The sequence below is a fragment of the Odontesthes bonariensis genome, chromosome 22 (assembly GCF_027942865.1).
Source record: "Odontesthes bonariensis isolate fOdoBon6 chromosome 22, fOdoBon6.hap1, whole genome shotgun sequence".
NCBI classification, from domain to species: Eukaryota; Metazoa; Chordata; class Actinopteri; order Atheriniformes; family Atherinopsidae; genus Odontesthes; species Odontesthes bonariensis.
Genome location: NC_134527.1, coordinates 31,412,253 through 31,429,061, shown reverse-complemented (window position 1 = coordinate 31,429,061; position 16,809 = coordinate 31,412,253). Strand labels below are relative to the sequence as shown.

At 42.7% G+C, this 16,809-nt stretch overlaps 1 protein-coding gene across 1 annotated transcript in view; it reads right to left on the bottom strand.

Moving 5' to 3' along the window:
• Positions 1-16,809, bottom strand: part of dqx1 (DEAQ box RNA-dependent ATPase 1) — a 46,293-nt gene that overhangs the window by 3,323 nt on the left and 26,161 nt on the right. Inside the window, exons 3-11 of the mRNA XM_075456365.1 lie at positions 13,105-13,298; positions 11,186-11,624; positions 6,796-7,101; positions 5,822-5,921; positions 5,304-5,462; positions 3,408-3,599; positions 3,203-3,328; positions 2,675-2,865; positions 2,353-2,543 (exon numbers count right to left, since the gene is read on the bottom strand). Of these exons, the coding sequence (XP_075312480.1) occupies positions 2,353-2,543; positions 2,675-2,865; positions 3,203-3,328; positions 3,408-3,599; positions 5,304-5,462; positions 5,822-5,921; positions 6,796-7,101; positions 11,186-11,624; positions 13,105-13,298 (1,898 nt within the window). The remainder of the gene's footprint in view (positions 1-2,352; positions 2,544-2,674; positions 2,866-3,202; positions 3,329-3,407; positions 3,600-5,303; positions 5,463-5,821; positions 5,922-6,795; positions 7,102-11,185; positions 11,625-13,104; positions 13,299-16,809) is intronic.

Here is a 16,809-nt window from a genome sequence, read left to right as displayed (position 1 = left end):
TAGACGACCCAATCTGGCGACATCTATGGTGAAAGTGGTTGATTGATTGTTCAGCTTCCGGCTCCGTTCCACTCCTCACAGTGAACGATGGCGACCGACAGAGAAAGACTGTTGTTGGAGTTGGAGCTTGTTGATGTTGAAATGCAAATAATTTTGACCAAATGTTGCCCGGCACACAGTAAACTCTTTCAAAAATGGTGGTGTTGTTGTTCTGAGAGGAAGGAGCTAAACCGGAAAAGTGATTCCAGAAATGATGTTGTTAGCCGACCAATCACAACCCTTTTGGTCTCCGCCAGTCTCCGTCTCCTCGACGGATAGAAAGGAATGTTGGCCGACGCACGCAAGCGACGGAGAGCGTCTCTGGGAGGGTCTCCGTCCACGGAGAGGGCTCTCTGTGGCTGTCCGTGGCCTTTCCATCAGGCTTTAGGAAGGAATCATTATTTAGGAAAACTACTAACTTTTCCATGGAGCCACATTGCCCCCTAGTGGTCTGCAGCACCGAGTAGTTAGACCTAAATTAATTCAGTTACCAGACATTTGTATGAAGTAATTCAACTGTTAACCGATGTTCCCTGTTTCTTTTTGTGCTCCATTATTAAACACAGGAATATAACATTGTTTGGTTCTTTATTCATATGTTATAACTTTACAGATATCCATCTGAATTTAAGAGGTATTCAAGATCCACACCAGTTATCCGTGCTATTTTAGTCAGAGTATACTGTTTATTTTTACATCTTAACAAGGTGTGGTATTTTCAGAATCCTCTGAACAAATGTGTGTTAAGACAAAAGAATGGAGAACTTGAGATTTCTTTGTTTTATCAAACTTAACACTAGAATTAAAACTTCTACTTTACACGCTCAGGGACTGCCTGAGCGTGTAAAGTTAACGGTTTCAGGCTTAGGAAAGTTGAGCCTAAGCCTACGTCAGGCCCCGCCTCCGCGAATCAAACTTGGAAAACTGCCAGGAGTAGAACAGAAATATATAGAATGAAGGAGAGAGAGAAACCGAAGAAGAAGGAATGATAATGAAAATAGAAAGCAGAATGAAGTAATAAAAATATTTTTTCGTGTGTCCGTTGTTTAATCTTGTCTCCGTGTCTGTTTTTGGTTGCACCTTTTAACCTCCGCTGCTGCATAAGTTACCACACAGTAATAGTTTCTCCTGCAGAGAAAGCCAGCGGAAGCTTGTCAACCTTTAGTCAGCTTTAAATAATAGTTAATGTGAACTGAAGTTCACCTCACCAGAGTTGCTATTTGACCAAACAAACAACCAACTCCAACGCTCAGATGAACATCTACAATTGTGTTATTTTTGATGGTGAGGTCTCGATATCAAACCTCCGTCTCCTTGGCAACGAGAAGCCCCCGGGGGAGAAAAGAGTCCTACCACAACTTGCCAGGCACACTGAAAGTCCACGGAAAGTCATCCACAACCAGCTGAATACTGAGAAAGGCCCAGAGACAGCGGACCTGAGAGATACCCACATGGATACAGAACATCCCATGTTCACAGATGACTAACTGGGCTAAGTGCCAACCAAAGTAAGGTCTGCCATCTTCTCCTTCTCGGACGGTACGGCGATGTCGAGAGAATTCACTGTTAAAGATAAATGACTCCAAAGTTGTTAGCCTTGAACCATAAATAGTGACTAAAACTAAGACCCAATTTTACCGGCACATTTCTCCATTCTCTGGCCCCTTTCCAAACAATAAAGTGTTCCCTACACCACCACACAGAGTCCAGGCATTTCTCCTGTTTGGCCTTTAGGGTTCATGTTTTTGGTTGCATCTTCCAATAAATAGTTCATACAGTATGAACTATACAGTATGATTCATACAGTATGAATGCTTCTTTATGGAAGTGAGAACTCATGAAGTAGCATTGTGAGACCGATTGTTTTCCTTCTCAGGATGTGCCCCCCCCCTGTGGAGGATTGTTAATTTAATAGTGAGAACTCCATCTGTAAACTGTTTACATTCTTCTGGTCCTGCTGTGTCAGGTGTTTGCTACAGAGTGTGGATGTGGAGGGGGCGTGGTGCATCAGCTGCAGGACAGAGGTGTGGAAAGAGCTCAGGGAAGCGAGCTGGACCTGAAGTGAAGAGGAAGGAGAAGACACCAGGAAAAGCACATGTGGAGTCGGACGCACCAACCCTGAAAGAAGGCTGGGAAGACTCCACATGACCAGTAGTGTGTTAAATAAAAGCATTTGAACCAAACAGCGAAGGCTGGAAACAAACCTGCAGCGGCCCTGAAACGCCACAGTGGAAAAATGCTTACAAAAAGCAACACATGGCTAATGTAAAAAAGGTGATGCATAAAATGCAGTTTTCTGGCAGCTTGACTCACATCTGAGGGTGGACTTCAGACGCTATCCGGATGCAGTTATCACGGGAGATGGTGAATTCGTGGTAGAGGACCCAGCTGGGAGGGCTGGGGCACGGCTGGCGACACAGATAGGAGGAGAAGGGATGAAGGTGAGCCACATGGCGGTGAGTTAGCAGGAGGTAGTTACCGGAGCCATCGACATCATGAGCAACCTGAGAAGCAGAAGAGCCATCCTTCATTTAGAAAGCAGGAGACTGTGGCAGCATGCGCTAAGCATCGGGACATGGGAAAGAAATCTTTTCAACTCACTGAATACAGTCTGGGTGGGAACCAAGATGCGTACCTTGAGGAAAAAGCCTGAGATAAGTGCACGTTTAATATTTGTGCAGTTGTCTTGGCATCCAAAGGCAGGGGGAGAAACAGGAAGCTCGATCCGCTGCATCACATCCAGGAGCTCTGCCCTGATCACCACAGCCAGCCGTAAGGCAGCGTGACTGAGGAAGTTGGCTGCGCACCAGGCCTCATCCTGATTATCTGCAATCACACCACATCAGTCACTCATGCACCCAGCAGTAGTTCTCATCACCACTCTGAGAAGCATTACAGCTAGTTATTACTGCAGTATGATCATGGCAAGAACTTTTAGAACTGTTATGTTCTACAGGTCTAGTATGACTTTAGTAAACGTCCTTATTTCCCCTGATTCATACACAAACCTGGCTAGTCCTATTATACTATTTGACTTTATTGCTTTGTTGTAGTCTTGCTACACAGAATTCCCTTTTCAGAGATCAAGTATTCACAGCGTGATCGAAATGATTCCACTAACAGCTGGAAGTTCTGCATGTGATGAGGGCTGAACTGTACGTACGCTCCATGAAGGCATTATAAATATTAATCAGAGTCATGTGGTCTCCCTCTGTGTGCATCAGGGGTCTCCATAGTGCAACGACCGCCTCTTCTCTGCAGGGCTCTGCAGTCACGAAGCAGGAAGGAGCTGAGACCAGACAAAGATCAGTTCAAATGTTCATTAAAGTTTTGTTGGTTTGTAAAACAGGGAGAACTTTCTTAGTTACCTGTGAGCATGGCAGCTATAGTTAGCAGCTCTTCAACACAGTCGTACTCGCAGGCAGCAATGAGTGCTTTAGCCAGCGGTGGCTCAAGTGGCAGCTCTGACATTATGATGCCCACTTCCGACAGGTTACCATCATCATCCAGAGCTGCAAGGTAGTCCAAGTCTTCTAAGGCCTGCATTAGAGCCTCAGGGGCTGGACAGCAGGGAGAGATTGAGGCACAGCAGCTTTAGACATGGAAGTGCTGATCCCCACAAAATGAATATGGACCAATCAAACAATAAGCGTGATAAACAGTAGAGACACTTAACATAATGTTAGTGAATTACAGAAGAGATTCTACAGTTCGACTGTGTATTCAGAAATCCTTTGCAAATAATGGCTAAAGTGCCCCTCTCCTTAAATCCAATGGAGCCTAGAATAATCCCCTTATTATCTCCAAATCTAAAGAAAAACACAATCATTTATATCTAAATAATTGATCCCGGCTTGAACTAGAAGTCATTTGAAAAAAAGATTGGGACTCTGAACTTCAGTGATTGGACAACAGTGGAGCCCTCTGCTGCAGAAGGAACACACCGTGCGATCTATTCGCTGCTGTGACCTATGAGTTACATGTTGTTGTTTATGCATGTTTCACAATATGAGATGCGATATTTCATATCGGCCAGTCACAATAACAGAACTAAATGGAATAATATTGTAATTTCATATCCAAGTTTATGCCTGATCATTGGTTGAGCAGCCTGCATTGCCACATTTCGGTCAGAAGAATTTGCTTTTACTCATTCATTGTTTGTATTATTTAGAATCGACTCTCACAGACTATCCAGCTGTGAAAGTTTTTCTTGACTTTATATTTGTGCGTAACTCCACAAGAATCCAACACAGACAAACCAAATCCTTGCATTAATTGATACGCATTTGTACATGAAATATTAATGCATACTGTACATGTATTCAGCGTTATCTGAGAAATCTCCTTAAAAACTGATAAATGCTGCGTCTCTGCCACTCCTAGTAAAAATGCTATGACATAATAGATGTAGGGGAAGCCAGTGTAGTAATTAATACACATTATGGGTTCATATTTACCAAAAACTCTGGCCAAAACAGTTGCTGCTAACAGCACTAGCAGATTTGGTCGGAGCTAATTATTGTTGTATTAGACTGATCCATGATCCCTGCGATCATGTATCGACTGGATCAGGAAGTTTCCCTCTTAACTCTTAAGCAGTACCGGGGGAATAGATGGGCAAAAATGCAATATCATTTACACAACTGTTGACACTAGCATAGAAGTATTTATGCACAAGTGTTTCCATTAGCATAGAGCTGCATGAAAGAAAACGCTTTGATTTTAGGAGCTCAGAATGAGCATTTTATATCCAAAAACACAACTGCTCTACCTTCTTGCTCATCTATCATGTTACACCACAATGTTCCCGTAGTGAGTTGAGTGTAAAAAAAAAAAAGAAAAGAAAAACAAAGACCATGCTCTTCTGGTGACCCTGTTCTGAGAGGCTCTAAGCTTTAACCTGTGCATCAGGAACCTTCCTGCCCTCCAAACTAAGAGCACATAGACTGCTTTCTGCTGCCGGTAAGACACTGGCTTCTCAAAAGTCACTCATACAACCCGACCTCGATAAAGATTCATCTCTTTAAGAACAAGCTTAGGTGCTGAGCCCAAATCTCTCATTGTTTAAATCTGGCACTATTTGGGCAAAAAAGGTAGTTTCATTGTTCTGTAAACACAGGCAACAGTACCAGTTAAACGTATGGACACATCTACTTATTTTAAATAAATGAGTGAGTGTTAAATCTTTGACATTTTGAGAAAAAAAACATTATTTACACATACTACATGTTATTGTACAGTAATTAGATGAAGAAAGGCACCTGGTCTGTCCAAGAACTTGCACTGTCCCATGTCGGCAATATCGAGCCTTTTGAGCAAAAGCACCAGATGGCTGAGGTTCTCCTCCATCACACCTGGACAATGAGCCTCCCCCATCCCTTCCTCATACACTAACTGCGGGTACAGACGGAGACAAAGTCCTACACAGTACCAAAGAAAAGCATAAGTCGTAAAATATTGTACAATAACATTTGCTTCTGTGAGATCTATCCTTTATCACCAGTTATTTATTATTTTGTTCACAAATATGTAAGCAATTATTTATTTGATATCTGTTATTGTTGTCTGAAAATCAGCACCTGTAATCAGGCCTTTTAATGTGACCGCCAGCCTTATTCCAGTGTACATGCATGTTGAACGCTGCAGTGCATTCTACATGTGGACTAACACAATCATTTAAACATACATAAACTTAATGCATGTTTACACCTATACCACACGGAGTTGCAGGTATATAAAGTGGTGACCATAGTAAAAGCAATAATAACCATTAATCTACCTGGAAGACGGCTGTTGACTCTTTGAGCTCGCATGTCAGCCTGGTGTTTACTGATAGTCCTCAGGACCTGAGAGTTTGCTCTTATCTGTGGATTGTAAACCTGTAGCAGAAGAAGATGACAGTCCCATTTTCAAATGATAGCCTTGACATTTTTTCACTAGAAATCAAGGAACTCTCATATGCAAATAAGTTGACTTTACAATAAGAAGCACCATGAACACGTGCCATAAGAGGCTAAAGCCTCGTTTTCACTATGCAGTCCGGTACGGGTCACTTCGTATCGGTACGGTACGGGTCTCTTTAATAATAATAATAATAATACTAATAATAATATAAGTTTTATATAGCGCTTTTCCAAATGCTCAAAGACACTTTACATAAGAAACAAACAGATAGCAGAGACAAAAACAAGACATTATAAACAAAAAGACAAGAGAAAAACACTGTTACTGACTTCAGGCTCTTTGGGGTCAGCTTGCGTTCCCACTGTACAAAGGGGACCCTCAGGGGTGGGCAGAGTGCGTGCCGAAGCGTAAATAGCAAATAACAAAGAACATCCATAATTTGGAACCACCTCCAAGCTTCTTCAGCTTAATGCCGCACTGGCTCATGGTCCGGTTGAAACCACTCTCAATCAGCTGGAAAACTTTTTGGTTTGGCACAGCGCCGTCGAGCTCCCGCTGCACAGTCTCCTCACCAAGAACAGGGAGGGCAGAGCCTGGAACTGGTCCTGTGTGCTGGGTACCCCAAGCAGAAGGGTTACAGACATGGGAACGGGTTCCATGGGAACGGGTTCCATGGGACCGGTACGCTTTGGTGGTAGTGGGAACACTGAAATAAGAGAACCGTTCCGACCCGACCCGTACCGGACTGCATAGTGGAAACGAGGCTTAAGGGGCAGAGTTTGGGAATGATTTTTCAGGCAATGATTAAGTTTCAGATTGTTTCTTTGTCTTGAACAAACATGTACTCACAGTTTTGAGTTGAAGGCCTGTGTCTACGACATAGCGTATTGCTTGCAGGGAGAATGAAGCCTCTGCGAGTGTATCAGTGAAGAAAACCTTTCTTTTGACACCTGGACCTCCGGTGCCCAGCACTGAGCCTTCCACACCTACAGAACTGTCGTTCTCCTTCAGTTTAGAGAAGTCCGGGTCAGATTCATAGACCCGCTGGGTCAGCCCACCCAGTCCAGAGTGCAGCGAGAAGAATCGTAGAGGTCCGAGCTGAGGACTGAGAGCTACACACTCCTTTTCCAGCAAAGCCACACACTCTTCGATTTCCTACAAAAGACACGAGAGAGGACGCAGACTCGGCTTTAATCTAAAAGCTTCCAGAATATATTTCAGCTAAACACATGGCAAAAGGGATGAATGTTCTGCATGTTTTTATGTAGTGACGTTAATACACTGTATGTGAGCACGTGTGTGTGTGTGTGTGTGTGTGTGTGTGTGTGTGTGTGTGTGTGTGTGTGGGTTAGCGGATTAGGCAGAGCAGGTCAGCATCACCAGAGAGGACAGATCTAGTGTAACCAGGACAACACATACTCGTATCCAGTTTAATTTGCCTGGAGCAGGACAGCATGTGTGAGAACTAGGACATGAGATATCTGCAAACCACCAGACCTCCCAGGCCTCAGGCCTTCTTGATTCTCTCCTCTGCATGACAAAGGTGGTGAAACTCAATATAAACCCTGCTTTGGCAAGTTTTCCTTTGTTCATCACACAAAAAGGACTGAGCAGATGTGCACCACAAAACACAAGACTGTAGCTCAGATAACCAAAGACTTCAGCCCCTTTCAGATCTGCGGTTGCTGTGCATCGTATCACGTGTGAAAGTACAGCCGTGGAACTGAAACTGGAGGTGCTGACGTCATTCAGCTGATTCTGCAGGCCGGTACCACCTTGATTAGGACACAGCCATGTGGAGCTGCTTCTGTGTGCCATATGGGAATTACAGGTAGAAACAGGTTAATGAAGAAGTCTTTCTTTTGCTTATAAGGTGCAACCAATGTGTGATGGAAGCTACAGAGGAGACTCACCACTATAATCACCACATCTTCGCATCCAAATGGTTGTTTTAATGCTGCATCATGGTTTAAAATGTTGTATATCTAACCTTTTAGGAGTACTGCTGTAATTAATTTCCATCCGTGTGTGCTGTACTAACCAAACCCAGCCTAACCTATTGGGCTTTCAATGGAGGTATATACTTCAATAAAAGTAGATACTGAATGTATAGATTTTTCTTCAAAGTTTTTTTTTTCTTTTATGCGATCCTTAATTATTTTTCTTTTTTGAAAATAAGCTAAATTTGACATATTTATTCCGCAGCCATCTTTACAGGCCAGGTTCTGTCAGATTAAAGGTACATACACAACACTACTTAGAACCTTTCCAGGTGAACTTAAAGGTGGGGTAGGGGATCTTTTTCTGGAACGTTTTTTTACATATTGCTTGAAATACTCTTCACACCCCCATTGCAACCAATTAATTAAAAGTTTTGACACAAATATGAAAAGTTTTAGTGGCCTCTAGAACGTACAATCTAGGAAAAACAGTATCCAATCATTGTGAACGGACCGTTCACAATGATTGGATACTGATGCCGTCTATCAAACTGCAATCTGCTCCTCCCTCCCCCTCCTTCCCCCTGTGCGCGTACCCTGCTCCGTGAACGAATTACGCGTCCAGAAGCTTGGCAGGAAGCTAAACTAGAGCCAGCTTGGCTAGCACCTAGCATTATTAAACGTATAGTTAGCATAAACTGAATACTAAATACTAAATACGGCAACGATCGATGCTTGCTGTCAGAACAGCGCTCGTGCACCTTCGTGCTCGTGCGCGTTCATGTACTCTAGAGGCGTGGCTTCGGGGGAAAGTGAAGAAAAGGGTTGGGACTTTTTACCTGTGTATTTTCAAAATGCAGCTTCGCTGGACTCAAAATCCAGGATCTCCTACCCTACCTTTAATGTGACCTTCTGTAAACTCTTGAATGCACATGTCCAACTGTTCAGTGTTTCAGTACTTTTTGCACAAGGAGCTGGTGTTTGAGCCATGAATCGACCAATAAATCGCCTGCTTCAATTAGAACTGGTATGTAAACAGTCCTCCTCATCATGCTGTTCCCATTTTGACATCATGAGACCAAGACGACACCTAACAATTGTTCAACGGTACCTCGTCATTGTGAGGCTTCGAACAGAATGTTCTCAGACGGATGTGGCCGCTGAGCTTACAGTGTCACAGAGCTTCATCAGCAGCTTGCAGCAGAAATACAGCGAGACACAGTAAGGCGTGGACGTGGACGTGGACGTGGACGTGGACGTGGACGTGCTTTGGCCACTTCCCACACTTCATTGTGAACAGCGCCCTGCGGAACCGGATGATGAATACTAAACTAAACTCCAGGCACATTTAAGGCAGGTGAGAGGCACCCAAGCGTCACGTCAGACCATTTGAAAGCGTTTCCATCAGCGTGGACGACCTGCAAGAGTACCTGAGCACACCAGCAGGCACAGTGCTGTTCTCTGATGAAAGTCCATTCACGCTGAGCAGGAATGATGGCTGCCAATATGTTGGAGACGTCACGGAGAGCGCTATGCACCAGCCGCTGTTATCGCTTATTATTGTTTTTATATTGTTCTTATGTTTTATGTCTTACACTCCGTGTTGTTATAACCTGGTTCTCACGCAGATGGATGTTTCTCATCCATCTGGAATTTTGTCGGTTGCCTAGCTGTTCTCTGCTGTGAGTAGGCGGGGATTGTATTCAAAAACCTCTCGAACCTGATTGGAGAATTCAATGTGTATGTCACGTACTACTTCGACTAATCATATCGAAAGCGGACGTGACGCGTTGGAGCGCGACCAGTCTTTCGGTCTGTGGTGGAAAATAAACAAAACACAACAGCAGCGAGCAAAGCAGGAGCTAGCAGCAGCTAATCGTCCGGCAATGGCTGTGTTTGACTGTGTTCGTTGTCGCGCCGGATGCTACGTCATACCTGTTAACACCCCGCCCCACGATTATGATTGGCCCGGTTATGCGGTAACCGAAGACTTCGGGCTCAACAAGGCGCGCCCAGACCCTTGTGCGAGCTCACGAAGTGTAACGAAGATGCACGAAGCACGAAGGGTCTGCGTGAGAGCCAGGCTAGTGTTGTTATGTATGTTCAGCACTTTGTTTCAGCCACGGCTGTTTGTAAAGGCCTTTATAAATAAACTGTTGTCACCAGATGACCCTTTGGTGGTGGTGGTGGTGGTGCAGTGGGGGCAGGTATGTCTGCTCAGTACAGAACGGTCCTACACTTTGTGAATGGTGCAGTGACCAGCCCATACTACCTGAATGACATCATTAAACCAGTCATTGTGCCCCTGCATGAACAACACGGGCCTAATCTCATCTTCATGGACGACAATGCTCCGGCTCATCGAGGTGGCATCATTAGGGAACGGCTGCTGGAGACTGGGCGACCTCAGATAGAGTCTACAGACCTGAATCCCATAGAAAACCTATAGGATCAGCTGAGTCGCCGTGTAGGGGCTCCTAACTCTGTACCCCAGAACCTCAAAGACCTGAGGGCCGCACTTCAAGAAGAGCGGGACGCCACGCCTCAGCAGACAATAAGTCGACTCGTGAACAGCGTGAGACGTCGTTGTCAAGCTGGAACTGATGCTCAAGTGTAGCATCAAGTGTAGTGTATTTTGCAAGTAATATCTACCAGAAAAAAAAGAAAAAAAAACTCGCTTTTTTTCATGATGGGGGGGGCCGTTTCTGTGATAAAAGTTCTAATGAAATGTGCCGACCTGGGGGCGGTCGGTGGTGTAGTGGGTTAAGCAGCCGCCCCATGTACAGAGGCTACAGTCCTCGCTGCAGCCGGCCCAGGTTCCAGTCCCGCACCGGACGGCCCTGTGCTGCATGTCTTCCCCCTCTCTCTGCCCCCTGCTTCCTGTCTCTCTCCAACTGCCCTATCCATAAAAAGCCCCCCAAAAAATATTTTTTTTAAAAAATGTGCCGACCTGAACAGAGCCTTGTAGACCTCATATATGTCTCCAACTCTTGCTCAGCAGCTGTCCATTTCACACTGGGCTGTTTTCCAACCTTTCTCTAAACTCTCACACGTCTCCTGCAACCTATCATATTTACTTTTACAACTGATGAAGGAGAAGGAGATGCCGTGTTTTGTATCAGTTTGTCTGCCCAAAAGCTCAAAAGCAACAGCTACTAAGTTTACAAGGATAAAAAAAGTACTGGCAAAATGAATATACATTTGTTGGGCCAATAATGCCCATCAATAAATAGGTTTTTGTTCGCCCTGTACTTGTATGTATGCATGTAGAAGATAGTGTATAAATAATAAAGCTGTACCTGCGCACTGGCCAGGAAAACTAGGACATCTCCTTCCTCTCCTCTTCGGTGCAAGTCCAACACCATGTGACAGGCGGCAGCCATGGGTTCCTTGCTTGATGAAAGCTCTCTGTAAAGAATCTCTGCCTTCTGCATGTCTGCATCTACTCCGCCCATCTTTTCCTGATCTCTGGCAAGGGCCTCAGTCAACAGGCTGTCCATTGAAAGATGAGGGATGGAAGTTCCCAGGAAATCAGAGAGGCGAGGTGCAAGCGTGGGGTGAGTGAGGAGAACCACCCGGAAGTTGTCGGGCCTTTGGCGGCAGACATCACACAACAGACCCAGCAGCACATCGGTGGGAACAGTGCGCTCCTGGATCTCATCCAAGATCACAAGGCCGTACTGATGCAGCAGAGGGTCGGACATCATTTCCTCCAGCAGTAAAGTGTCACTGACAAACCTGAGTGCAGAGCAAGCAAATCAGACATTAAGGAAGCACAAAACAGAAAAAAACCTCCATAGCACAATATCAATATCACAAGGACAATACATGAGTAAAGGAAACTGCGAGGTCTGGCAGCCAGCTAACCTCAGCATGCAGAACTGGGGAAATGAAATCAAGTGGTCCATATGGAAGATAACAGGGAACCACAGTACATTTAGTCTGTGGGGCATTTATAATACAGTGATGAATTTTACAATTTCCAGTGTTTTGGAAAATCATACATGGATTTGTGATCTCTCTCTGAAATATCTGCTGTACTCAACCCGTTTAAACTTTAAACTTCCAATATAAATTATCTTAAATCTTCATACAGCAACAACCATCCTGCTTTAATGGGCAAAAAGCAGGATTCTGCCTTTATCTAGTGTGAGGGAGGAAGTGATGTTTTAAGACAGAATTTAAAAAAATACCTTAAAACGTGTAAAGATTGCATTATTCTACAATTCAAGGTTTTATCTTAAAATTCTAATTCTTACAACATATGAACTAAAGGAGAAAAAGTGACATATGACAGTAATAAGTCTATGACATGTTTAGCCAGGACAAAATGTATTCTTCACCAAGGAATGTGTACTGCTTTCACTTTCTTAAAAAAAGAATGAAATGCTGCAGAAAACCAGTTTGGGAATGAGTGAAGTATGTCGGCAATGAGATCTTCAGTGAGCGCGCTTCTTTCGTGGTGTGGATGCAGCGGAGGTGGACGGGGACACAGACCTCAGCACAAACTGCCGGCTAACAGAGCATGGAGATGAGTAAGAATGGAAAGCACAGTGATTCCCACCATGGTGAAAGTAAGCACATCCAGCAGCCATGATGTGATCCAGTGCTGCCGTATGCATCAATGTGGTGTTTGGTTTGCGTGAGTTTGCGTAAGAAAGAGGAACAGAGGTGGGTTGACGAGGACATTTTTATTGAACCGGTAAGGCAAAACCTATGTAATATTTCATTATTTTGCTATATATAATGTAAACTGTACTCTTGTAGATGGCCGTTTCCAGCCCTCAGCAGTAAGATCAAATTAGCAAAGGTTATCTGAGTGTTAGACAGCTATTTTTCTAGATTCATTTTCAGTTTGAATTAAAGGAGCCGGTAGTATTTATGAAGAAAGTGTATTTTTTTCCTCTTGTTGTCACCCGGTAGGCTGGAAAAAACTTGTAGATGAAAAGGAATGGAAAAAGCAATAGAAGCATATACCTCATCTGGTATAACTCTGCGCCACTTTTAAGAGCAAAGTTAACAAATATACATTGTTGTTATTAAGATAAAGAATGCTTTGACTTCATCCTCGAGTTGGTTCCCTGGAGGGTTGAGTCTCTTTTATGATCAAAGAAAAAACTAAAATCCATTTAGTTGGTGGAACAGTACAAATATTATCCTATAATGGGGAAAATTCCAGAAAGATTTTGTCCCGTGTCCATTATTCATACATTCTAACCTGAGCAAGGTATCTGGTGTACAGCTGTCATCATGAGACACCCTGTAGCCCACCTCTAGACCCAGGCTGAGATCCATCTCATCAGCCACGCGAAGAGCCAGACTCACTGCTGCCACAGAGTAGGGTTGGGAGCAGCACACCAGGCCATGAGAGAACTCATAGGACAAAGCAAATTCCACACACCACTGCGGCACCTGGTGTGGATGTGAGGAGAAAGATCATCAAGTCAGTAAGATGAGCAGACTAGGTATACAATATTGGGGTCATGAATGACTACACACAGAGACTTTAAAAGTATTTAAGTATATCATACTTAAATGGACTGTACCTTTATCATACATTATACTTAATTTGAATAATAATAAAGGTGTATTGCCTATCCTTTACAAATTATTCATGTCTGCCATGTTAGCACACGCTACCATGATAGCCCAGTTGACCAACTTTACAGTTTATCTGGAACTATGCTTTCATCCTTCTGATACACCAAAGCTAATTCTTCTTTTAGCATTGTGAATGACAGTAATCAGTACTTTGTTTTATAACTGATAAAGTGATAAAAACTGATCCATATCACATCAGTTTTAAGTTTGATGGGTTTTTGTACGGTGATTAAAGCAATCTGGGTGCTGCAAAAATGGTCTTAAATTTAAGATTGGGCATTTCCCTGATCAGGTGTCTATATTATTATCTTTAATAATAAATAAATATCTGGAAAACTGGGTTGGACTTTCTGGAGCGGTCCTTAACTGGTTCAGGTCCTACTTAGAAGGCCGGAGTTATTTTGTTACAATTGGCAGCTATGAATCTGAGCGAGTGGCAATGACTTGTGGAGTCCCCCAGGGGTCAATTCTTGGACCTCTTCTGTTTAACTTGTATATGCTCCCTTTGGGTCAGATATTGCAGAATTTTAACATCAATTATCACAGTTATGCAGACGATACACAACTTTATGTGTCTCTGTCACCGGACGACTGCAGCCCAGCAGACGTTCTGTGTCAGTGTCTGGAGGAAGTAAACACCTGGATGAGAGAGAATTTTCTACAATTAAATGAAGACAAAACTGAGATCATTCTGTTTGGTAGCAAAGAGAAGAGGGTCAGCGTTGGTAAATATCTTGAGACTCGGGACCTTATAATCACTGACCAAGTTGGTAACCTCGGAGTGTTGATAGACTCAGATCTGACTTTCAGCAGCCACATCAAAGCTGTCACCAAGGCAGCTTTTTACCATCTCAGAAACATCAACAGAATTAAAGGTTTCCTCTCCCAAAAAGACCAGGAGAAACTCATCCATGCATTCATCTCCAGTAGACTCCATCACTGTAATGCTCTTTTAACTGGACTTCCCAAAAAGAGCATTAAACATCTGCAGCTCATCCAGAACGCTGCTGCTGGAGTTTTAACCCGGACTAAGAGATCTGAACACATCACACCAGTTTTAAAATCTTTACACTGGCTTCCAGTCAGTCATAGAATAGATTTTAAAAGCCTGCTGATGGTTTACAAATCCCAGAACGGTTTAGGCCCAAAATACATCTGTGATATGTTCAGAGAATATAAAGCCAGCAGAGCTCTGAGATCCAAGGACTCAGGTCAGCTGGTCCAGTCCAGAGTCCAGACTAAACATGGAGAAGCAGCATTTAGCTGTTATGCTGCAAATAAGTGGAACAAAGTGCCAGTGGAGATTAAACTTTCACCAAATGGAGACATTTTTAAATCCAGGTTAAAAACATTTCTTTTCTCATGTGTCTATGCATGAAATATCTTTTAATTTATCTAGACTGTTGCTTGTTTTTAAATTAATTTAAATGATTTTATTTGTTTCTCTTTATATTCTTTTATGTATTTTTAATGCTTCTTTCACTCCCTGCTGCAATGCTTTTATTTTATGTAAAGCACTTTGAACTGTTTGTACATGAAATGTGCTATATAAATAAATTTGATTTGATTTGATAACAACCAGAGACAGCATTTAGATGATAAATACACGATTGAAACATTTGTTCCAACATGAAAGATAGCAACGGTATTGCACAATGTGCATGCAAACCAATCTTGCTGCCATCTTAACTTAGAGACCAATATTATTCGTCCAGCATAGAAGATGGCTTACTTTAGGTTCAAGTGCCATTATCTAACAACACCTCCCGATGACTTATTGATCAAATCTGTAAAAAAAAACTCAAAGCAAGTGAAGCACAGGTCATGCTTAGTTGCTCAAAACAATACACCTGCAGTTCTGAGAAGATCTGATGTTATTGAGAAAAGCAAAGATTAGACACATACTGTACTAAAGGTTGGAATATGATCCATTCGTTAATGAACAGGAAACAAAAGTATGGAAGACTGCTGAAAACAAACATGGCCCTAAAATGGATATGGAGTTAGTATTCCATCAAACCTTCATTAGTTAAAACAAGTGCTGTGCCTGTAATGTAGTGACAGAATGGAACCGTGGTTCATTTCTGCAGCCAGGATTTATGTACATCAATGTTCAAAGCAGCTCGCGTGGAGGCAATCACTGTGAAATGGGGGGGGAAAAAAAAAAAGCAAAAATATGCAGCTCATCTAAAAACTGTCAAAAGCAAATAGCACATAAGTGCAGATAAAGACTAAGAATACATACTTAAGAATAAAGATAAACACCTTTTAATATCCAGACTACTGTATTAATATATTCTGCATATTTGAAGTTTGAGTTTTTCTGGCATTTTTTTAAGATATGGAGCTAAATCGTACCTCTCATTTACCTCTGAGTGAGACTAACAATAGCAGAGATGCAACAGAAGCGCTAAAGTTAAAGAGAAACTGTCAGCAAGTAACAGTTTGCTAACAGTTGTCATAACCAGATCTGTCTATTCTGACACACTAGTACAGAAGAAGTAGGTTAAATACAGCTAAATGTAGGTTAGTTATGTTTCTAACCTACTGTATGTTTCTTTAAAAACACAGGGCAGTACCATAAATTGCACAGATAGCAAATAAGGTGCTTAAAGAGAAGCCCGGATTGTCCCTTAGGTTACAACAGGGCAGAGTGAATCTATTGGAGTGGTTTAAATTAGTCATTCATTAACCCGAGGGGAGAGGTGCTGAGCAGAAGCTACTATAATAACTAGGGCATCACAGGGAAAGGCTCAAAGGCCCGGGAAGAGTGAGAGTAAAGGCCGAGTTATACTTCTTTTAACTGCCCTTGCGCTTGCTTCTTGCGCTTGTGTTAATGGCTCGAGACGTTTATGCTTCATTTAGCTTTGCTGGCGCTTGCGTGTGCTGCGCCAGGACAGTAGGTGGAGTAGCGGGTTTTTTCAATGACAAGCCTTAGTGCTGGGCGGTATGACCAAAAATACATATCACGCTATTTTTTCATGGTATCACGGTTTCACGGTATATCACGGTATTTTTTTTTTCATGCATAATTAGGTGTTCACAGCATTTTCTACAGATTGAGAACAGAATTAAAAATTAAAATAAAAATTCTTCAAAATAATTCCTTTGTTAATAATTGGTCACACAGAACTTTATTGTATTAATATTCACATCTTCATTGTAAACAAATTAATAACATTAATTACACTGGTCGGACTGTTCAGCTCTGTTTCAGACTGATACCTCCGGTTCAGGCTGCTCCTCATCCTCTTTTTCAATCGCGGAAAATATTTTTCTGGATTGAAGCAGCAAACATTCAGTGTAAGAGTTTAAAAAACCT